The sequence below is a fragment of the Colletotrichum karsti genome, assembly GCF_011947395.1.
Source record: "Colletotrichum karsti strain CkLH20 chromosome Unknown Scaffold5, whole genome shotgun sequence".
In the NCBI taxonomy this organism is placed as follows: Eukaryota; Fungi; Ascomycota; class Sordariomycetes; order Glomerellales; family Glomerellaceae; genus Colletotrichum; species Colletotrichum karsti.
Window position 1 is genome coordinate 767,875 of NW_024065905.1, and position 23,171 is coordinate 791,045.

The 23,171-nt window shown below is 52.0% G+C and overlaps 6 protein-coding genes across 6 annotated transcripts; 1 reads left to right on the forward strand and 5 right to left on the reverse strand.

Moving 5' to 3' along the window:
* Nucleotides 1-43: 43 nt before the first annotated feature.
* CkaCkLH20_02237 (alpha beta hydrolase fold-3 domain-containing protein) lies at nt 44-1,217 on the reverse strand (the record flags this gene model as incomplete). The annotated part of the gene is made up of 3 exons (XM_038884956.1): nt 44-1,036; nt 1,087-1,102; nt 1,168-1,217. The coding sequence occupies 3 exons, from the start codon at nt 1,215-1,217 to the stop codon at nt 44-46; spliced, it is 1,059 nt and encodes a 352-aa protein (XP_038749744.1).
* Nucleotides 1,218-1,906: 689 nt separating this feature from the next.
* CkaCkLH20_02238 (uncharacterized protein) lies at nt 1,907-3,406 on the reverse strand (the record flags this gene model as incomplete). Its single annotated transcript, XM_038884957.1, has 7 exons — nt 1,907-2,013; nt 2,066-2,165; nt 2,221-2,379; nt 2,433-2,564; nt 2,626-3,055; nt 3,106-3,231; nt 3,282-3,406. The coding sequence occupies 7 exons, from the start codon at nt 3,404-3,406 to the stop codon at nt 1,907-1,909; spliced, it is 1,179 nt and encodes a 392-aa protein (XP_038749745.1).
* Nucleotides 3,407-5,379: 1,973 nt separating this feature from the next.
* Nucleotides 5,380-5,580, forward strand: CkaCkLH20_02239 (uncharacterized protein; the record flags this gene model as incomplete). Its single annotated transcript, XM_038884958.1, has 1 exon — nt 5,380-5,580. The coding sequence occupies one exon, from the start codon at nt 5,380-5,382 to the stop codon at nt 5,578-5,580; it is 201 nt and encodes a 66-aa protein (XP_038749746.1).
* Nucleotides 5,581-12,365: 6,785 nt separating this feature from the next.
* On the reverse strand, nt 12,366-14,747 carry CkaCkLH20_02240 (uncharacterized protein; the record flags this gene model as incomplete). The annotated part of the gene is made up of 3 exons (XM_038884959.1): nt 12,366-13,147; nt 13,203-14,113; nt 14,161-14,747. The coding sequence occupies 3 exons, from the start codon at nt 14,745-14,747 to the stop codon at nt 12,366-12,368; spliced, it is 2,280 nt and encodes a 759-aa protein (XP_038749747.1).
* A 2,154-nt stretch (nt 14,748-16,901) lies between these two features.
* Nucleotides 16,902-18,589, reverse strand: CkaCkLH20_02241 (rhamnogalacturonase b; the record flags this gene model as incomplete). Its single annotated transcript, XM_038884960.1, has 2 exons — nt 16,902-16,931; nt 16,991-18,589. 2 exons carry the CDS (start codon nt 18,587-18,589, stop codon nt 16,902-16,904), a joined length of 1,629 nt encoding a protein of 542 aa, XP_038749748.1.
* A 2,512-nt stretch (nt 18,590-21,101) lies between these two features.
* Nucleotides 21,102-22,529, reverse strand: CkaCkLH20_02242 (uncharacterized protein; the record flags this gene model as incomplete). The annotated part of the gene is made up of 1 exon (XM_038884961.1): nt 21,102-22,529. One exon carries the CDS (start codon nt 22,527-22,529, stop codon nt 21,102-21,104), a length of 1,428 nt encoding a protein of 475 aa, XP_038749749.1.
* Between the last annotated feature and the right edge of the window lie 642 nt (nt 22,530-23,171).

The window sequence follows — 23,171 nt, forward strand, 5'->3', positions numbered from 1 at the left end:
ATTACCTATCTTTCTGGACTACCGTTGAAAGATCCTCATTCACTTAGGCCACTGTCAAAGCCTTCACGATCTCCGCGTCTGAAGGCGCAGACTCCCCAAACAGCCACGCAAAACCCTTCATCGAGTCCGCGAGGAACTTCTGAGCTAGACCAAACGTCGGCAAAAGATCCGCAAATCCATGAGGCACCCCAGCATAAACATCAATCTTCGTCGACACACCGTGATCCTTAAGAACCTTCTCGTAGATAATTGCGTCGTCCCGTAGAGGATCCTGCCCGCAGACCTGGAAATAGACCGGCGGCAGGCCTTTGTGAGCGTTCTCGTCATTAAAGGGAGAGAAGTCGGGCGACGAAAAGTCGGGCTGGTACGTGGCTTTGGTGACTCGCAGAGTCTCACCGTTGATGACCAACGAATTTGTGTTCTGCTCTCGCGCGAGCCACAAGTGGGCGTACTTCTCCGGGAGGACCTCGGCTTCCAGAATCCAGGGGATATTCAACCAAATCCCAACCAAGTTCGGCGTCTTCTTCGCAGAGACCCATTTCTGGGCCGTGACAGCCGAGAGGTTACCACCAGCCGAGACGCCACCGATGATGAAGCTGGCCTTGTTGTATCCGCCCAACGCCGCGGTCGTTGAGTCGTCCGCTGAAAAGATCCATTCCAGCGAGTCCCAGATATCGTTTGAGGGTATCGGGAACTTGAACTCCGGAGTAAGCCTGTGAGTGATGCTAATCACCGTCGTCCCGAACAGCTTCGCCACTCCTCGAGCGTAGTGGCCTACGTGGGTAGGATGCCCGATGGTGAAACCTCCGCCGTGGATCATGACAACCGTAGCCCTTCCCGGCACAGGTACGTCCGGCTTGAAGATTCTTGCGGGATTTTCGAAGCCGCCTCTCATCGGAATCTTGATGTCGTATTCATGGTCGGTGTCTTTGGTTCCCGGCAGTGGTTGCCGTGCGGCTTCGGCGTGCGCAACCATGGACAGGTGGATTGAGTTCATCATGGCCACGACATCGTCTCCGCCGGGCTGGCTAAGAAGCTTTACACAAGAATCAGTGAAGAGCTGCATAGCGTTGAAAGTTGACTTACCGCGGCCAGTTGCGGGCTAAAGTCTCGCTGTTAGCTCATGCTCTGTCACGTATATTCACGCAAGTCAGTTGAAGCACTTACTCAGTCTCACCCAACGCAAGAATTTGTTCTTTGCTTTCGTATTGGGCCATGATCCGTGTGCTTGCTCTAAGAGAATCGATTCAAGAAAGGTAGTTCAATAGCGCCGCAAGCCCAATATATATATAGCTGTTGCTGAAGTCAATTGCAAATGCGGGGAGCGGTCTCCGCCACGACTCCGTCACCAAATCCCCTGCTATTCTCCAAACGCATCCTCTTGAAAGTGGGACGAAGTGGGACAGACCGAATAACCGATAGCTCGGTCAAGTTGCTGGAGAACTTGGCACGGCGGTGTATGTACGGGGTGGGTTCTTAACGCCGGGTTTGCATATCCGGGGGAATGGGTTTTATCCGCGGTGTTCGGAGTACACCTTGCAGGGCGAGTTTGGAGAAGACCCGGCGGAGAATACCCACCAACATCGGTCCGCGATCGAAAGGGTTGTCGGGGAAAACGACGGGCTTTCCTTGGTAACTTCTTAATCAAATGTGGGAAACATCAATAAGACATTATGAGGAAGCAATATTTTGATGTATCATTTAGCCAAACTGAAGTTTGAATCGAAAGCAACAGATACCTGAACTGGCTTTGCTCCATCAGCCTCAGGAATTCACCGTCCACCAACCTATCTATGTTGGTGCAATTCTATTGTGGTTGGGACAGCCCATGGACCCCACAATCCACGTCTTCCAATCGGAAGGTAACCTCACTTGAAGTTTCGACGGAAAGACTTGCTTCTTTGATCTACTGGATGAGGCTAAGATCGCGATCACCGTCTCGTGTGTACGCAGGGGGTGTATCTTCTGGGTCTTCATCCTGTGTATCATCTCGAAGCAAATGCTGTGACGAATCTGGACAAATACGTTAGCAGCAAACAAAAACGCAAGTGCCTCATGGACTCACCTTCACCATCACTTGGCAGCTGGCGACCCACGCTGCCAAATAGCGCATCCATGTCTTCGAGTTCACGGCCCTTGGTCTCCGGGATGAAGGCGAAAAGGAGCTTCACAAGTTCAATGTCAGCGTAGGTTCTTGCAAGGTTAGATCGATGTACTCACTGGGATGAAAACAATGTTGACAATCATGAAAAAGAAGTAGATGTTGCTACCAATCGCAGCCAAACCATAAGGCCAAACAACAGTAACGATCATGGAAGCGACAGAGCCGCCGACGGAGGCAAAGTTCAAACCGCGAGCTCTGACAGACGTTGGGAATATCTAGAGAGTACAGCGTCAGTCGTGTCTTTGACGCGGACATCTTGGCAACCTACCTCAGTGTTGTACACCCAAACGGCCGGCCCAAAACCAAGACTGAAGCCGATGGCGTAGATGAAGATGAAGACGATGCACACAATATTTGCTGCTTCATTGTCGTGATACGCAAGCGGCACGGCGCCGTTGATCTTGAAGCGAGATGCTTAGTGATAGGTCGTTATCTGATACAACACATTGGCTACAACTTACTAGCATTGAGAAGGCCATAACAACGCATCCGAAGACGAGACAGTTTCTTCTCCCAAATTTGTCGATGATGAACATTTCCAAGACGGTAAATCCAATCTTGACCGTCATCTCAATAGCTCCAATCAATAGAGCAGTACGAACGAAGATACCAAGGCTCTCAAGCAACAAAGGCAGGTAGTACTTGATCGCCGTGGCGCCACAAGCCTGCGACATAAACTGCAGCAAGGTAGCTCGCCAAAGACGAGAAAACAGAGCCTTTTCCTTGAACAAGGAGAGCCAGTTCCTGCCTGATTGATGATATTCGTCAATGTTTTTGACAATGGCGCCGAATTCCTGCTCGAAGTGGTCCTCGGAGTAAGCTCCTTCACGAAGCCAGCGAAGGGTTGAGCGGGCGCGGTCTTTCTGGCCGTTCTCGACCAGCCATCGGGGCCTAGGTGTGAGTTCAGCAGTGTATCATGAGCAAGGAAGCTGTGTACTGACGTTTCAGGAATCCACGGTAGTCCCAAGCCAAAGACCAGAGCCGGAATGATCTCGAGAAGAATCGTCACTCTCCAGCCGTAATACACACCAGCTTCTGTTTTCCAGAAGGCCATACCATATCCAACCCTACAGAAAGGTCAGCAACGAGTCGTGAGGTGCTCATGAGCTACACCAACCATAGACCAATGGCCATTCCGGCAATAAAGCCTACGTGGTTCATCGTAACAAAATGGCCTCTTCTTTTGGCTGGCGAAATCTCGCTACCCATGCTGGTCAGCACCCGCATGAAGTCAACACTCATTTGAAAGATTTACGCTTGGTAGAGTGGCACTGATGTCGACACAACTGCGACGCCGAGGCCACTCAACAGTCTACCAAAAAGCATTGTGCTTCTGGCCGTGGACCCGGCACTGAGAGCCTGTAAGAGAGCCCCGAGACATACTACTCCAGTTCCGGATAGAGCAGCATATCTACGTCCGAGCCAGTCACTCAGAGGATGCGAAATGACGGAATAGCTGATCAAGGTACCCAGATAATAAATGCTGGCGACCCAGCCCCTGAAAGGTACTCCTGGGCGGCCGAGAGCTTCACTCCAGCCGGGATGAGCGAAGACTGAGGAAAGAATACCGATATTGTATCTGAGAGTAGAGTTGGCTCCAGCTTCATCGTCAAATCAGGTTGCGGACTTACCCCCATACTGAAGCCCCAATCCCAAAGTAGAAGCATAAGAAATATAGTCGCTTGACGCCGGGCGTCAACTGTATATTGACGTTAAACATGACTCGCAACGCAGCAACGGGGCGGCTGCGACAGCGGCTCTGTTACTCCGCAAGAGACGAATATCAGACGATCAAGGCCCGCAGAAACCTAAGGAAATAGTCTGAAGTTTCTGTTATTCTCCCGTTGCATCAGACGACGTCTTTTGGGGAAGTTCGGCAGCAAGTATGTCGAACGATACCAGTGTTGAAGATGGCGAGTTGTGCCCGGCGCCAATGGGGCGGGGTTGCTGCAGCGTGATACGGGCTCGGCGCTTATGTAACACTTATGCAGAAGGAACATGAGACAAATCATTTTATGCAAATCACCGAGATAAATCCTGCTAATTGCGATACAGATGATCTCGAGATCCAGGTGTGAAGATGATATTTTGTAATTGAAAGTAGGAACAAGGTTGGATAAAAACAGAAGTTAGAATGGAACTGGTAAAAGTTCTACCTTAGGCTTCACACGTCCTAATCGTGCACTTTATATGTGGCCAGACACAACTCTCAAAGTCCTTCCAAAGTCTAAGTCGTCTTCGTCTTTTGGACTTCTCCAAGCCACATGATCCTCTGGCCGAATTAAGACCGCATTTCGTTGCCGAACGCTTTGAATATGCGCTTCTTATGGCAAAGAAACAACCTTCAGAGGAACTTGCAGCTGTAGAAACAAATCCAGCCGCATACCTGCCAGAAATGGTGAAGTCGAAATAGGTGAAGGAAGGCCTGAAGAGATTGAATTTGCTTGACCTGCCATCTGAAATATATAACTGCGGTGCACGCGCCTCCGGCCACGTCGACGGCGTATAGTGACGAGCGGACCACTGGGGTTCGAAATCGTCTGATTCATCCTTCACAATCACAGGAAAGTCAGTATATCACTAGTCTATCTCAATGCAGTGCTCTTTCTTTTCACCATCGTGGAAGATGAGGTGTTGGTTGACCCGTTGACGCAGTGCTCCTCCACGCCCCAAATCGGAGACGCTGCCACGCTCCAAAGCTTGAGTGAGCTAACCGACGTAGGCTGGGTGTATATTTTGATGGAATCTTGACTATTCAATATTCTGCTTTACAACCGGTTTCCGCTCAATCTCGCGTGACTTCAAGAGGTTGTGGCCAGCTCAATTTGAACTGCAGTATGCAGAGAGACGCGCGGCATGCGTCAAGCGCGAGACGTGTCAGCTACAACATGACTCAAGTTAATCGTCTCATCTGGACATCCTGTGCAGCTCAAGGGACTGACTTGTATTAAACTTTAGAATGTCTCCGGACCTACTTATTCTGAATGGTCAAATTATTATAAAAGACGACTTCCATTGCTCAGTATGACAGTTCAGATTGAAAATCATTCGTACACATCCACCTATCATTGTTTCCCGAAACTAGTCGGCGCTATTGATTCATTGTGAGTCGATCTTTGTGCCGTGAGCATCGCCAGATTCTTGAACTGACCACCGCGCTAGGGCTACTAGAAGTTCTCAAAACACAAACAACTCTACAGAAACCCTTCGTCAACATGCAGTTCTCCAAGATCACTATTGCTCTCGTCGCCGCTATGACATACGCCGCCGGTGTCAGCGCGTCTTGCCAACAGATCAGGTGCGACAAGACCTGCGGCTCAGGCGGTGCTAAGAAGAGCTTCTGTGGTTCTGTCCAATGCAACGATATCAATGTCGGCCGAATCACATGCTGCGACGATGTGCAGTGCACCCAATAGAGCATTTACGAACGGATAGAGTGGAAGTAATGAAGATTAGGCAACAAACATGATGGAGTGTGCGAGCGGGGCTGAAAACCATTTCCAGGGTGGTCTTCCAGATCGATACCAGACAAATGCTGTAATCACGCCAGACCTAGAATAGCTAAGAGAGAATGTTTGTCTGTTTGTATTACAGTTCCTCGTGTTGGGCATCTGGGGTGCCAGACAGGCCGTGGTATGGTAAGTTTCACACTTGATGCTACAATATCAGGTAGCTCGACGCGGACGACTTTTGCCTTATACAAGGACGCACCGGCGATTGAATATTACCACCACCACCACCATAGCGAGTGGAACCGCTATAAGACAAGCCAAGAAAAGCCCTTTTTCAGGAAGTTACGTTTCAACTCACAATCCCCCGTCGTTACGCGTCGTCAAGAAATTGCTCTACATATCATTCTCTCTTTTCTTTTTCTTCGCTTTTCCGTGTGGGCAGTCAGTCCTTTTCAGGCGCTGACGAAGCCCTTGACGTTCTTCAGCCAGCGGACGTACACTCCGTCAACACAAAGTCTTCAAGGGATGGAAGGACTTGCATATAGCAATTGTCCTGATGCAGAACTTAAACTGCCACACTCTATAGCTTAAACCAGATTATAAGGGTGGCTGCATTGTATTGCGCGGCATGTTGCATTTGCTTAAGTGACGTAAGTCATATATATTTGGTGAACATTATGATGGTCCCTTAAGCATTTAGTATTGCGCTTAGCAACTAGTTTCCCCTCGATTTCATATGACTTTAAGAGGATGTCCCCACCCCAATCTTAGAGAACAGCTGTGAGTTTCCATCCGAGGTCGTAGCTATCTCCGACCGCCGTATTCATGCCGTAACCATCAATTGGAATGTTCTGATGCGCGGCATCGCCACACAAGAATATGCAAAGACTGTCAGACGTGTATCGACCCGCAATACAAACTCTCGGTCGCCAGGAACTGCATACCAAGGACTCGTCTAACTTGACTGGAAACGGTGTGTTGATACCGCTGAGAGCCTTGCGTATGGACTCAACTGGATCAAGCCTCTTCCAATCTGCATAGAGCGTGATTGGAAGACGTACTGTCCACGTATCGACTTCATCTTGAGGAGACCAGCTGTTGTAGGCAGCGGGTCGCGACGAGGAACCAGTTCCGAGTTTGTTTCGTGTCTAGCTGTTGTCAAATTATGTGATCAAGGAGGAGTCGGTTTCTATTCAGGTTGACGATTACAGCATGAAGCTTTGGGCATCGGAGCCGCAATCGGGTGCCGGTTCTAAGAGCCGGGAGCGGACGCCGTCGACTCCGAGCAAAGTGGAGACGGTGCACGGCAACGCCGCGATTGACCGGGAACGGTCTTTCGGGATCAATGCATATGCCTCAGTTAGCATGTGATACAAATATCAGATGACTTAAGTTGTTTTCCAGCCGCCATTAGAAGTATTATGTGCTTCCATACCAGTCCCAGAGGCGGGTTCCAAATCGCTTTTACATGCTGCAGTGCAACTTTCACGAAGCCAAAGTCATACTGAGAATATGGGATATGTTTGCGTCACCATAATGTTTTCAATGCAAGCAAAAGGAACATTGGGCTTGAATTAGATAGACGCTAGTGCGTGATATGGAACATCTTGGGTTCTTCCAGACTTCTAGTCGGGTACCGGGCTGGATGTCCATCTGAACCACGAAACTTCATGCCCAAGTGACATCACATCCCCCCAATTTGCCTACTACTACAACAAGTTCTGCACGGAGTAGACCGCTATTTGCCTCTCTCTACGACCCCCGCACTTGATCTTCCATCCTTTCGGAACGTGGATCGCCAGCGGCAAGGCATGCGTCGTAAGCTTACCAACGACCCTGAAAACTGATCGAAGGACTGTGCCGACTGGATCACAGTACTATTTATCTGTTACACAGCAAATGCTTCATCGTGGTCAAATACGGGCAAATCAATTCCACGCAATGAACTCGAGAGCCTCCCTCCACACGGTTATCCCCTCATGCGATAGCCAAGACACCAATGAAACTTCGGACTTCGTAATAGTAGATTACCTGAACTGTTTCCCTGCCAAAGGACATCGTGCGTGCGTTGAATGCCGGAGGTACGCCTTTCCAGCGCGGAAAAATCATGATTGCCCAGCCCAGATTCTTTGCTAACCACAGTATCCCGCACAGAAAAAAGACACGATGTAAATAATCCTCTAGCGATGAAAGACCAGTACTCATTAGGCCACAGGTGACATGCGCCTGCCTGTTTGTGGGCTCTGCGAAAGGGTCGGAGGTTCTTGCACCTTTCCTACAAAGAGGAAAACACCAGAACGCGTAGCGAAACCCCGAGATGCGAAACGTAAGGCGAGCCTCAGCGGCGAAAGACTGGGTAAGGGTGCATGGTTGCGCTAGCTATTGAATGTGACATTCACTAATCCGAGGAATACTAAAGAACGTATTGTCGACCTTCTTGAATCTAGACTTGCTGGGGGACAAACAAAAGATCTAACAAGCTCCCCAAAAGAGTCTTCTTCAAGAAGAGGATCCACCCATTCGATTGGTGACGAAAACCAAGACAAAACACCCTCGAGCGGTCACGTTTCTACCCCCTCCAATTTCCAGCAAGTTGCGCACGACAACAACTCAACGGGCGGCACGCCACTCAGCATCTCCTCTAAATCTTCCGCAACAAACGATCAGGAAGACGTGACCGAAAGGGCTTGCACTATTGCAGTCCCTCAGGCGATGGCGACCTCACTTGTCAAAATCTTCTTCGACAAAATTCAGCCATGGCTACCGTTGCTCCATAAGCCACGATTCTTTGCCAAGCACATGACAGATGAGGATCAAAGCTTTCGTTGCTCTGTTAAACGATCTTTCGAAGATTCTCTCATACTGTACTCCATGTTCGCTTTGGCTGCACGCCACTTAGAAGCCCCTGAGTTCAAGAATGTTCGAGCTACGGAACGCGGGGACAACTTCATGAAGCTTGCCGAACAGAGCTATAAACACCTTCGAGAGACTGCAGAAGGAGCCTCGCTGCCATATCTTCAAGGCTGTATTCTTCTGGCTTGCTACCTCTACACCGCTGGTCCTTCCCATCACGCCTGGGTTTTGACAGGAGTTTGTGTCCGGCTAGCCTACGAGCTTGACCTATGCGATATGGACGATGACGAAGAGCCTTGGAACAGTTCAGATAACTGGGTCAGTATGGAAGAAAGCAGGCGTGCATTCTGGCTGGTTTGGGAGCTGGACACCTTTGGGTCGACGCTGTCCAGACGGCCCTGCGCAATCAATCGACACGGCATTGGGGTTTTCCTTCCTGCCAGTGATGAAGCCTGGTTTTCACAGCAGCCCGTTCGATCTGTGAAGCTTGATCCAAGGCCGGCAGAGGCTTGGAAAGCTCTCGAAAAGTCCGACAACCAAGACGAACGTGCGTGGTTTCTCCTTGCCAACTACCTTATGGCTCAGACGTACGATCCTCACCTATCTAAATCACCTTCTCAACAACGAAAGCGTGAAGAACTCGCCAGCTCTATCACGTGCTTTTCCCTTCTCACTTCCCAACGTTTTAGTCTTGAGGCACACCTGCCCTTTTTTGATGAGAAGAGTTTCGCAAAGTGCAACTGGATCATCGGCATTCATCTCATGGTTGTTGCCGCTCGTATTGGCCTCGCGGATGGAGAAGAGTTTCTAGAGACTCGCACATTTACATATGCACGAGAAAGAGCCCGAATCATTCAACACTGGCACCCAGAGTACATTGCGTTGAGCCACCCATTTCTAGCCTGTAGCCTGATGACCCCTCTCATACCGGTAGGTGACTCTCTTTCCGATTCTTCGAGCTGTCATCTATACGCGGACATGAGAAAACTCCTTATGGCTCGATATGCGGCTGTCTGGGGACTGGGATCTGTCTTATTAGGTAAGTAAGACATGCATGTGACTGTCAAGTCAAATCCTCAAAGACGATGACGTCGTTAATATTCAGCAGAATTAGAAGACAAGTTGAACAAGCCAGGTGGAGACCCTAGGACGAAAGAGTTTATTACCAAACGATTTGCAGTTTTCTTTCCGATCCAAAATAAAACAGGGCGTGGACGGTCCGAAGCCACGCCTATTTCCCCAGCGGCATCCGGTTCTAACGAGATTAGACTTGAGTTGAATGACGTCCCATCGTTCCAAGACTCTGATTTCGACAGGCTTCTTGGTCTGGCACCAAATGAACAATTCGCAAACGAATTCCCATTTCCAGATATTCAGCCTTGCAGTTCTGGCCAGCATGAAAGCTCCTGGATGTTACCTCCTAACTGCCACCTTGATTTAGAAGGGGTCGGGCCCACCTTTTAGTATAAGCAGCTTCGAACAGGCAACAAGGTGTGGGTTTTAGCTACCGGTGTGTTGATTGGTATTGTCTATGAGCAGAATACAGTCGATGATATGCATCGCAAACCAACTTTCATCCAACTTTCAGACTGTGAAACTGATATAATCAACGTCAAAGTCTAGCTGTGGATTTGATAGAAGTCGACTTCTGACAAACTTACGATCATAGTTGCCCGTTAACTCTTTGGGTTTCGGGGAAACAGCTCTGGTTCACCGCGATATCTTCAAGTTCGTAACGCATGAGCTGACGGGATATGTACTCGTATGGCCAGCCAGCCTTGTGACGCTATGCCGAAGATACGGTTCGAGAAAAGAAGCTGCGTTCGCTGGACTCCGGACCCGGCTGATCTCGGCATTTCCGATACGGCCGTGCCGTGGGCCCCGTCTCTACAAGCGGGTATTGCCATAGGCCGTGCCGGCCGACCGGCCCCACATGCGGTCACATCGGGACTGGCACTGATAGCTCCGTCAAGCATTTAGTCTCTCCCCGACATAAGTATGCAATTGCGTGCTCACAAGTTGTTCAAGTTCTTCCAAGCTTTCCAATGAACCTGGAAAATACGAATTCCAGTTCTTCCTAAGCTATCAACGATGAAGATTGTTATCATCGGCGGAGGAATCGGCGGCTTGGTCTGTGCAATTGCTTGTCGTCAGGAAGTTCTCGATGTTACCGTACTGGAGCAGGCAGAAAGTCTCTTACATGTGAGTCAAAAATTGCCTGATAACTGCACTTTTGGCTTAATTCGACTCGGATCGAATTCAGTTGAGGACCGTTCTAATATCGATAGGTGGGAGCCGGAATTCAAATACCCCCGAATTCATCTCGCGTTGCCCGCCAGCTCGGGTATCTACCACAGCTCATTGAGAGAGGCGTCGTTCTCTCAAACATTGACTATCGAAGATACGCCGATGGAAAACTCTTATACGATATTAGGATGGACGAAAAGCACACCCAGAAACTTGGCGGCATGTGGTTGTAAGCTATGCCCCCACCCACCAGCCATTTTGACTGAGTGCACAACTTGGTTTCTGAGACACCAATTGTGATATACTAGAACCATCCATCGTGCGGATTACCACCGAGTCCTTTGGGAGACCGCCGAGAAAGCCGGGGCTGCGTTGCGCTTAGGCGCCCGCGTCGAAAGCTTGGCTTCTACCCCCCCTAGCGTCACTTTGGTCGGGGGCGATGTCGTGGCGGCCGATGTTATAGTCGGCGCAGATGGTAAGTGAGACTGACGTAACCAAAGCGTATTTGAACTACAGCGTGGTTGAGCGTCTGTTAGCCCGATATTTGCTTATGATAGGAGCAGGACTATGGTCTCTCACCAGGACTTCGTGCTTGATAGGCATTCACCTCCCATCGAAACGGGAGACATGGCATACCGGGCAACGTTTGGTCGCAACGACTTGCTTAGTCTCGAGGATATGGGAATCAAAAAGCTCATTGAGAGAAACGCCGTGACTTGCTGGCTAGGTCCCGGTAAACATGCTGTGTTCTATCCTATTGCTAATGGGGAGGTTTACAATCTCGTTTTGGGGAGCCCAGACGACATGGACGAAGGAGTGCATGAAGAACAGGGGAGTACGAGAGATATGACCCAGTCTTTTGAGGGATGGGACGATAGGTGAGTCATAAGTTTGGTTGATACCTCCCGATATCAGACTCATCCGTTCCCAGGTTGACAACTATGATATCTTGTATTTCGCACGTGCTGAAATGGAAGCTATTCCATCATCGGGAGTTACCAGTATGGACAAAGGTAAGTGGCAGCAGGCGAGTCAACTTGAATGCATCACGATTTGAACTGACTGGATGTCCAGGGTTCGGTTGCCCTCCTTGGCGATGCCTGCCACCCAAGCCTTCCGTACCAAGCTCAAGGTGCCGCCATGGCTACAGAAGATGGGGCCGTTCTGGGGAAGCTTCTTGGCCTCCTCCATAAGTCCAAGCCGCATGAATCCGAGTATTTATCACAGATCCCAGAACTTCTCAAACTGTATGAATCACTTCGCAAGTCCCGTACTACGACAAACGTCCAAGGAGCGTTGTCAAACCGTATCGCATACCACCTCCCCGATGGCCCCAAGCAAGTGTGGAGGGACGCGACTCTGGCGGCAGCCAGTCGGTATGCTGTACAGACCGAGTTCAAGATGGCCGACGAAAATTACAAGCAGGCTATGCTGGGATTTGATTCGGTTGGTGACTGTATTTCGGCTTATGAAGACTGGGACACGAGGTCTTTAAGGGAGGGAAGGGCTTCTATTTAGCAATTGCCACTATGCGGAACTGAAATGACACTAGAGAACGTTCACAAATCTCGTGTAATTATTATAGTACTTCTGGTCATTACAACATCAACATCGTACATTACTTATACAATCCGACCACACTTGGACCATTATCGGGGCATGGTGTACCCGGTAAAATCGTACAGCCCGTTGTTTCCCTGCATCGAGCTCCATTCCAGGAATTGGCTCTGCTCACCCCCATCGGTTGTTGGAACGAACATGTCCATCTGGCCTGGTGGTGGTGTTGGTGCAACATTGCTGCCTTGGTAACCCCAAATATGTGCTGCCATCTCGGGCGTCATTCCCGCCATGGGCATGAAAGGGGCCATCTGCTCCAGTCCCCGTTGTCGCTGTTCAGGGGTGTGCTGCTGTTGCTGCTGCAGCATCTGCGCGAAAGAGTCTCCTCCAAGGCCCAGGTCTGGGGCCGGCACTTGCTCCATCAAGGGCTGCAGTGTATGGGGCGGCACCGAGCCCATGGCTTCGGAAGAGGTGGAAGACACTCTTCGGACAGTTCGCACGCTATCCGAATGGCCCAGCATGCCCTGGCCATCAAAGACTCCAGAGAAGACGGCTACCGATTGACTGTCCTCTGAACCCTCGTCGACATCGACACCAGAGTCCGGTCGGGGGATGGTGCGGGTTACGTGGCGAGGGACCAGGGACCGCGACGGTGACGGCTCGTTCTTGCGGTTACTCCTGTTGGAATAAGGCATGTTCTGCGCGTTGGCGATACACTGGTCGATCACCTGCATGAACTGGTTGCGGTAGATGTTGCCAATAGTCTCAAGCGCCTGCTCATTCAGACCCTTGTTTCGGAGGTTACCCTCAACGGCCTTGAGACTGTTCATGAACTGGGTCTGCAACTCGAAGTGCTCAATGACGGGACAGAAGTCTGATGCAAGTTAGCTTGGTCGTACATAGACATGTGAGGGTCAGGCGTGGCCTACCAAACGGCTTGACGTGATAGTCGGCATCGTCAGGGAAGAGAAGATTCCAGATCTCCTTCCATTGCACTTCGGGAGTCATGCCGCTCGCCCGCTTCCTGGAAAGCAACTTCGTCATGGTGGGACCGTCGATACCAGACTCGGGATCGTGGTCAGAGACCTCGCACATCTGCTCTCTGGGCAGCCGTTGGTGATCTCGGAGGTCCTTTTTACTAGGGAAATCTCGGTTGCACCGATCGCACATGAATGCCGAGGGGTCGTGCCGCTTATGTTGCTTGACAATGTGTTGTCTCAACTCAGCGAATTTGGGAAAGTAAGTCATCGCACACGAGTGGTGTTCCCTGACGTTGAATCGATGAGGGTTCCTCTTGCGGAACGGGCAGCTCAGTCTCAGGTTCTCCTCCGCTTCCCTGGGCGAGGGCCTCGCCCTCTTGTAAGGAACATTGGAGTCACCCTCGTCTTCGGTCAAGTCGTCGCCGTCTTCTTCACCGTCTGCCCGGCCGGCATCGCCCTTCTTGCGTTTACCGTTTTGGGACCCCCGGCCGGACCCAGATCTTCTCGCAAGAGGCACCGACCCGTTGGAAGAGGTAGATGTTGTGTGCGTAAGCTGGGTAACGGGGAAGCCGCTGAAGGCAAGCCTGCCAATGTCTTGAATGAATCGAAAGACGAATTGACGGAGGAAGACCGGGGGCATGGTGACCTCGTCGAGCTCCACGCCGTAGGCGACCTGCAAGACGTAGTTGAGAACGGCGTCGGCCTCCTCGTTGGAGCAATCAATCGGCGTCGGGGTTACCGGTTCCCAAGCCCGCGAAAGACGGTCGGAGCCGGAGTCGAAACTCATTCTTCCATTCAATGGGCGAGCCGGTACCGCACTCACTCGAGGAGACTCGGGCGCTTCATCGATGCTCGGAGGTCTTGCACAAAGATAAGCGCGGGCCTTTGGAAGATCATGGCAACCTACCTGGGGGTTCCCGCTGAATGTCGCAAATCATTGGGGGCGTCGTTGGTGTCATCGTCTTCTGGCTCCTGGATATCCATGCGCGGCAACATCTCCTCCTTGAAGCGCACATCATACGAGTCCGGATACGCCGGAAACCTCTCCTCGTTGATGGAATTCACGAAGGTCGACCCGGAATCGCACGACTCCCGGTACCGGTGCCCGCTCGTCCGGGACCTCGTCGCGAGGAACGGGGTCGGCAAGCGCTCGGGCCCGTCGAGATCCGGGGTGGTCGCTCGCGTAAACGTTGACGATGTGGGCGACATGGGCATGGAGCACGTAGTCGCAGAGTCCGGGACATGGGTTGAGCTCATCGTCGACGAGGTCGGGGACCGGTCGCGGTTGACCTTGTTGAACGCGCTCGAGATGATCTTCAAGCCTTCGGGACATTTTGCGTGATGCGGTTGGGGTTGAGAAAAGCGAAAGTGGTGTTCGAATGGCGAGTGAATGGCCTCTTCGACTTTTGTCTGCGGCGCAACGGAGTCATCGCGGTGACGCGGCTCTCGAGGCCGGATGGGAATCTCCATAGAGAACGAGCGCTCTTCACTCATCGTGGCCTTCGTTTTCGCGGTTCAAAACACCAATTCAATCGTTGAAAAGCCAGGATGTTTCAATGGAGGGCCAGATGACACTTCTAGCCGGTGCTGGGTTGTCCTTGTCTGTCGTGCCTCGTCGCGAGGACCCGATATCAGGTCCCGTCCGTTATTCGTCGCAATTATCGCAATGAGAACAAAGTGATCATGAATGAACAAGAAGGCAGAAAAATGATTCGGAGTCTTGAACAAACGTCGAGTCGAGGAAAGGGTGTGCTCCTCGGTCGTGACTGTTGCCTTCACGGCTCAGCCCCCAAAATGGCTTCTATGCGGAGTAAATTGCGAACCATCTCAGCATGACAAGGGGGGCTGAGTGATGCCTGTGATTGGATCATGACGACGACCGTCGTTTGCACAAGAAACACAAGTCTTCGTCATTGGACAATCCCTCAACGGAGGACGGGATGCCTCCCCTATTTCTGGCGCGCCGCCTGCAGCAGGCGGGCATGACCCCTACAGCATCTGTCGAAACTTGATTTGCTTGTGGTGGGTGCCTCTCAGGCTCTACGACAATCTTCTTAGGCAGAAACATGTTTCTATTGCTTGGTATTGTTAAGAAACGACTCCTTATCGGCGCGGTTTGGTGTGGATGTCTGACTCGTACGAAGTCCCGACATAACAGAACAACAAAACATGGTCTCAGGGGGGGATCAAGGCGTTCCACCGTTACACGCGACATGCTGGAGACCAACAGCTCCAAAGTCCCTAAAATCGAACCTTCAGCCCTACGCGGGTGGCATGTGTGCAAGATTGCGATTCCATTAATGCACGCCATCGCGCCTTGGGGTAAGACGATGCTCTTCTGGACCAGAAATGTCACAGCTTCAGTTGTAATGGGTTGACAAGGGCCTTGCAGTTGCCCTGTCGCAGGCCAGCCGCCGGTCATTCGGGCACGCCCCGTCATTGGATAATGGCAACGGTCAGTCTGTTGAACAAGACGAGCGCATCGTCGTCAACTCAATTGACGTCAGGAAGATGTGGCGATTCAACCACAGTGGATTTTGCGAGTTGGCTGAGGCTCTCTTTGGGCTATTCTGGGCCCATAATAGAAATGGTGTGGACGGTTATTCGAAGAGTTGATTGAACATAAAGGGGCCGAAGACGAGTTGAGCCGGGATATGAAGCGATACATACGGGCATTTATCAGACATTGTCAGGGCTTCCAGGACTTTCAGGACTTTGAGGGATCACCAACGACAAGAAACAAGCATTCTAGGTGGCCACAAAAACAGTCACAACATCGTGGAAATCAATACCATCCATTGCAATTGCAGCATTATCCGGGCTTGTCGAAGACTCCACATCTGAGTACAACAACTGCGCATAGTCGCCATGTCACACACGAAAGGCACTTCTGGCCAGAGCGCCTATGATCACTCAAGTCTGTGAGTCGCGATTTACATCACGAACTCCTTGTCAATTGACCGCACTGACATAGCCAACAGGCCTTCCCAGAACAGCACATACAGCGTCGATCGCTACGTGAGCGAGTCATCCTCCTGGACTACCTACGATCCAAAAAGGAAACCCTCAGACGCGAATTACGAGGACCCTTTACACTCAGAATTGGAAGGGCTACTGCGACAAGCTCAGCACCGGTCGAGGCCGAGCAAGAGGTGACACATCACCGAAGGCACATTAGACCGAAGCAAATACTGTACAACTATGATGACGTGGAGGCGTGGCGAATGTGATCTCTCATTTTGATCAGAGCGAGGCATCGGAGGGTTTTGGAACAGAGTGGACATGACGATCCGGGGGTGGATCGACAACCACGAGTAATGATTTCGGGGAGTTATTAGCGAAGCGAGATATCGTCGATGGGGCATTCCGTTTCTATTCGCACCTCGGCGGGTCGTCGTCGACGATGGTAGATCACGGCTAACGTGGTGTGGAAGACTTGAAAAGTTGTCTTTTTGGCTGTGAGATGGCTGGCCATCCCACATGGGTATGTAAGTAAGGCTACTGTATGTAGCAGATATATATGTACGATGAAGCATATGTGCTGTTGACCAAAGGCCGAATATGTACCGTGAAGACTCAAATAAAACACCACCTCCTTTCCTTCGAGACTGCCAGCGTAGCAATCACCGCAAGGGAACCTCTCATCATTTACTTAAAGAGCTCAACGCAGTCAAAGATCTACATGTGCGAGATTAGCATTTGCCAGTATGTGTACGGTTGGTATACGGAAAACTTACGACATTGGGGCTCAGGTAAGTGTCGCCACTGCTGCCGGAGGCAATAGTAATGGTGATGGTGTTGGCTCCAGCAACGAGAGTGCCAGCAGGGATAGCGACGTCGTAGATCTCGCCGTAGCCACGGTAGGCACCACGGGTAACACCACGGGAGTCGATCTTGGTGGGCGCAGCAGGGGTGGCGCCGCTCCAGCTGTTGACCTTGGCCTGGGGACGACCGCTGGCGAAGCTGAGAGTGGTGGCGATGCGGAGGGTGGCAGCACCCGGGGCGGAGTTGAGGTTGAACTTGATGGTGACGGGGTTGTTGACGGCGGTGAAGACGGCCATGGGGAAGTCGGAGGCGGAGGAGGAGCCGACGGTGTAGGTCAGAGGGCCCCAGCTGCTCATGCGGCTGTCGGAGGGGTGCATGCGGAGCTGCTTGTCGGCGTTGCGGAAACCAGTGGGCTGGCCGTCGTACTCGCCGATCTTGAAGAGGCTGGTGTGGGAGGTCAAGGTGCTGGCGATGTTGGCGGTGGTGGCCTTGCCGGCGGTGACGGTGACGGACGAAGTGGCAACCTTGAACTCGGTCTGGTAGAGGACCATGGTGTAGGTGCCGGGCTTCATGGCGGGCGAGGTGAAGGCGCCGCTGGAGGAAGCATAGGCCCAGTACTGGGCGTTGGCGTTGTACCAGTGAACAACACGCTGGAAGCTGCCGGAGATGCCGGAGGCGGTGCCGGTGACGGTACCACGGCCGGAGGCGGCGACGTAGCCCGAGAGGCTGAGGTCCTTGTAGAAGTCGTAGTTGAAGTCGGTAGCCTTGGGGATACCGGAGCGGGAGAAGCTCATCACGTAGGGGCCGTGGAGACCCATGCGGAAGGCCTCGGTCTGGACGTGACCGCTGTTCATGTAGTTGTACAGGTTGGTGGAGTCGCCGGCGTTGTTGGTGTTGATGTCGCGGAAGAAGGGACCTCCAGAGGAGAGCTCGAAACCGGTGGCCGGGTTGACGGAGATGCAGACGTGGATCTCCTCGGGGCTGGTGCCGTAGACGCAGCGGACCTTGTCGTCGATGAAGCGCTCGGAGGAGTAGAACTTGGACCGGGTCTGGCCGCTAACGACGAAGACATCGGAGCCCTCGACGGTGGAAGAAGAACCGGCGGTGGTGGAAACGGCACCGAAGGGGTATTCGCTGGGCAGGATGTCCTTGTTGAGACGAGCGATGAAGCGCAGCTCACCGATAGAGGGCTCAGCAGTGATGTAGGTAGCCATGTAAATGTTGGCCTCACCCTCCTTGACGATGAGGTAGTGAGTCAACGTCGAGGTGGTGCAGGTGACCTTGATCACATTGCCAGTGCTGGCCTTGATGGTGGTAGAAGCGACAGTGGCAGTTCCAAGACCGGAGCTGATGTGGCTGCCCTTGCTGCCATACTGAAGCTCATTGCCGCGGTACTTGATGGAGTTGATGTCACAGCTGGACTTGGAGACAGAGAAGACGAGAGAGTTGGATGATCCGGCATCGACAATGAGGTTGTTGCCCGAGGTGGTGACGCCAAAGGCGGCCAGAGCAGAAGAGGTGAAGGAGAGGACGGCGAAGAAAAGAACGTGAAGAAGGTTGTTGAACGCCATTTTGGCTGCAGGGGATGCCTTGGCCTGGCGACGAAAAGATAGAAGTCGGAATAAGGTCAAACAGCAGCACAGGCAAAGAAAGAGCAAGAGAGCCTCCTCGACAAGCCTTCCAGAACGAGAGTGATCGACTTATTATAAGTCAAGTAAACGTGGGCTGGCACTTGGCACTTGGCACATTGGCAACTTGGCGGCCAGGAGTTCCGAGTTCGTCTTGAAGGGTTCTCGTTCGCGGGATCCAACAATCATTCAGTGATGGAGGCGCCCGCCCGCCGGAGAGGTTACCTTTAGCAAGACCCTTCATAGATTGCGACAGCCTGGTGATTGGCGGAATCATTGTTTCATGGGCCGTTGACAGGGGCTTTCGAGTCCTGTCTGCCCGAGATAGATCACGAAGAGGGAAAGAAAAAGAAAGGGACAGGGCTCAAGGGACAAGGGGCGTTGTCCCGCTCCGGGCGGGTGGAGGTCGGACAGGGAACGGGCATGATTGATGGGATTTCGGACGACTTGGCAGGAACCGTCTGCATCCGCGTGGTGTCTATGATGGAAATAAGCATTTGAAGTTGCAGTTGCATCCTTCACTGGAAGTCTACTCAGCGTTCGTGATAATGATGGAGCGGGCTGAGGGCCGAATGTGAGGGCTCATAGACCATGCCCTCTTCAAGACCGGCAATACAAGCACTCATGGTGATGAGGAGTGACGAACGAGGAAACATTCGCCCGAGATGTCGCAATGGCGGGCATGCTCGTCGACCGCATAGAGCACATACATGAGGAGACCGCGGTGAAATTAGTCCGTTGGACGAAAGGAGAAATGTCAAGGATGTGTAGTGCCGTTTGACCCGAAGATGGGAAGTGAAGAAGTCAAGAGGAAGTGCCATCTCGTAGCAATGGCCGGCATTTCGGGGGATTCTACCCCAGATTCAGACCGGCAGCTGTGCAGATGACCACGCAGTCGGCGACTCGCTGCTGCACAGGCGGCAGATGAAAGGCGGAGCCCATACTTCGGGTTATTATTACATCAAAAGATGGGAAATTCAGAGCTCGGGTAAGCTTGAAGCTTAAAAGAGTGCGGCAAGCACGGGGCAGACATGTACGTAAATGAAGACGCGTAATCCATGTTGACGGGCTTTCTCTCGTTGAAGACATTTACTATTTCATGGTAATGTGAGGATTCGCAAAGTTCCGACGGAATAACAGCCGATCGATGAAAATAAGGTGAGCCGAAGCCAGGGAAATCAGGAGCAGAATACTCCTTTAAGCCCCTGGACTCGTGTACATCAGCCTTGTTCCAATACCAAGCACCCTCTCACTTTAAAAGTCCATAAGAAGTATTCAAATGTCCGGTCGTTATCCAGGGCTTTAAGGGGCGAGGACTGGACCCAAGGTAGTTGCTGTCTGGTGTAAAGTAGCTAACAACAGCTTCCAATGGCCAAGTCGGCACACTTCAGCCTGGGCGCTTTTCCCTACGAACTCAAGGCGCTAGGCCAGGTAGGAGACTACAAATGCTTTTGAAATTGGAGGCATATTGCGTGAGAAACTCCGTCGAGATTGGGGGAAAACCAGCACAGTGAGGGAAAATGAGCCTGAAGGGAATTACCTCAGGAGACCTGCAGGGAGAATGCCCCCGCTGCCAAGATGTTGGAGACCGGAATGTTGGGGGGTTCGTTTGCTGGGTCGAACAGGGATGGATGCGCTTGAGGATAGCGCTCTTAGAGCAAATAAGAGATAATTACCTGTTCAACAATTCAGTTAATGGCTGTGAAAGGAGCATGGTATTTCTGTCATCAGTTCGAGTTCAAAAAGTTATATGACTTTTCAAGTAGCAGCGCTCGTTCAGCCAATGTCTGAGTTCTTTGTCTGCTGGCGAGGGCGTAATGGTGGTTCTCTTAACCTTCCATGACTCTTCGTAGCATGCGCTCTATTGCCCCGAACCCACCGCAGTCAATTCCGGATAACTGTCAACGGTGATATAAACAAATGTTTCCTTCGAAGCTGTGATGGAGGTCTGTCATCTCAGACAGCGTTTGATATCTTAACATTTACACACAGTAGACGTAGCTGATGATGGGACAACATGCCGACCGTGTTCAATCAACATCCACATCGTCTCGACGACATGGGTCTTTCCTTTTCAGTGTTACATGCTCCGCAGGGATGACCGCTAAGCTTAATTCGTCTCATGATTGTCCACGTTTACCGCTCCTATCAGATCCACAGCATCGGAAATCGCATCATGAAAGCCACTTTAATTCATGATCTCGTTTCCTAAGAAAGCCTAGCCCTTCAAATCCGGAACCACGTGGTCCACCAGCCACGGACTCGATCTTCCGTCTGTCGGCCAAAACCCGATGGAATGTCACAAGACGTCGGTTCCGCAACCCACAAACCGTCCTTCGACCGTTACAGCATTTATTAACGTCGTAGAATGTCGAGACAAATCATCGTTGATGTTCAGTCTTCTACCGTCTAAGCAGTCTCGCCAGGCGGTTGATAAGGCCCTCTCTCATCATTGTCATCTCAACAGCGCCAGCATTTCGCGTTCCACAACATCGAGGGGTCTGAACTCCTCCGCTTCCCGCCTTAACTCTAGGGCTCTGCTTCGGTACCTGCCGTCTGCCAAAATCGTATCAATCGCCTTCACGATATCCTCCTGACTAGGCCTCCCGGTCCGGATACTGATGGCGCATCCCGCCTTCTCACCTCGCAATGAGACTTCGACCTTGTCCTCTGAGTCTCCCGCTAAGACCATGGGTACGCCGTTCGTGACTCCATGGGAAAGGGCGCCGTATCCACCCGTTACAGCAAACACATCCGCGTACTCAAGAGCCGCGTCGTAGAGGAAGTAATCGACAACTCGAGTATTCGAAGGGAGGGTTTCATCGTTGTTGAGCCTCAGCTCGGCGCCCTTGGCGCCAAGTACGGCCATGACGATCAGGTCATCGCGACCGGCTAGTCCCCGAATGGTGGGGAGAATCATGTCGTCGTAGTCCTGGACGACGGTGCCCTGTGCAACGAAAACCACCCTCTTCCTCTCAGTGTCTGGTTTCTTGCTGTTGTTCACGATCTCATGCCACCATGACGGGTACTTGTATCCCGCGGGAATCTCCTTGCGAGGCAGCGTTCCGCCGAATTTGAAGTTGCGTGGCCAGTCAGACCGCGGCAGCTCTAGGGCGGGAATGCACATCTGCAAGGTCATGTCGTGACACGCCCAGCCTGCGTCCCACAGCCCGTGAGGAATCGCTTGAGCATGATCTCCGTAGAGCGAGTCCACAGGCCTCGTCGTTCCGCAGACATATTGAAGCACATCGGCCAACTTCTCGAACGAGTTCTTGCATGCGCCTTCGGCAAACAGCTTGGCAATGACGATGTTTCGCATCCGCCCCGCATCTGAGTCGTCAGCCGGCAGGCCGAGCCCGAAGGGCCCCGTGTCCACGCTGGTCCACATCGCCGGCATGATGCTGACACCCAGCGTGGGCGGTAGCTCCATGTAGCCCTTGGGCAACTCCGCACCTAGCTTGAGTGGCACGATGCCGCTGTACGTGGATTCGCAGAGGATAACAACTTGGCGATCCGCATCGCGTTCGCGAAGTGTCTCCAAAGCTGATCGAATCGACTCGAGCCCTGATGGAATAGAGTTTACCCAGAGCTTCTCGTGAATCCATAGGAGCTGAGACACGCCTCTGGGCACATGGACGAACTCTGAGAACAGTCGATGAAGATCAGTCTCGCTTCGGTAGTTGATGAAGCCTTTGTGAGGGAGGAATGCAGCGCCGGTGCTCTCAACTTGCTCCCGGTAGCCATCGGAGGCGAGGAACGAGACATCGTAGCCCCTGCGAACGAGATCTTCTGTGATCTGAAGCATCGGGTTCATGTGTCCCACAGCTGGTGAGCAAAGTACCAGTACCAGCGGGCTCACCCGGTTTTTGACAGTTTGTTCCATGGTTGAAGGCAGTGATGATTAGAAGTGGGAGCCTGCTGTGACTCGTCTGGTTCACTCTGATTGAGGTCAGTTTGGGCCTCTTTTATGCCATCTCCCGGCCCCACTCGGCGTAAGCGGCGGCGCCCGGACGGCAGCAGAGTCACCGGCCACCGGCCCACGGAGTCCCACGAAGAGCGACCCGGCCAATCAGAAGCTGGTCGTTCCGTGTCAACGACGAATGTGCCGCCAGTTGTGTAACGCCTCTAGTCGGAATGACGCATTTTTCGCTGCGTGTCTCAAGAGACTTCGCGTCTACGCTTACCGCTACGGCAAAATAAAAGCCACTGATAGCATGTTGATCGCTTACATACCCTTCTTGCTGACATGAAATAGGCTCTGATTGGGCAGCAGTCCGAATTCACCAGGAAAGAAGACTTGATTTGGTAAGGAAATATGAGAGTTACTGGAGAGATTCATTTGCCTTTTCTAGCTTTCCGTTTCTTGCATATCAGACGCAACGTTCCAATTTCCAAGACCGTGGAGCATTACTGGTCGAAGCTATCTCACCAACCTAGCAATAACATCCTATTCACAGGCATTTTTAAAGGCTAAATTGAGGTCCTAATCAGGATCCGTCAGGCAAATCCGTGGTCAAGCTGTCGC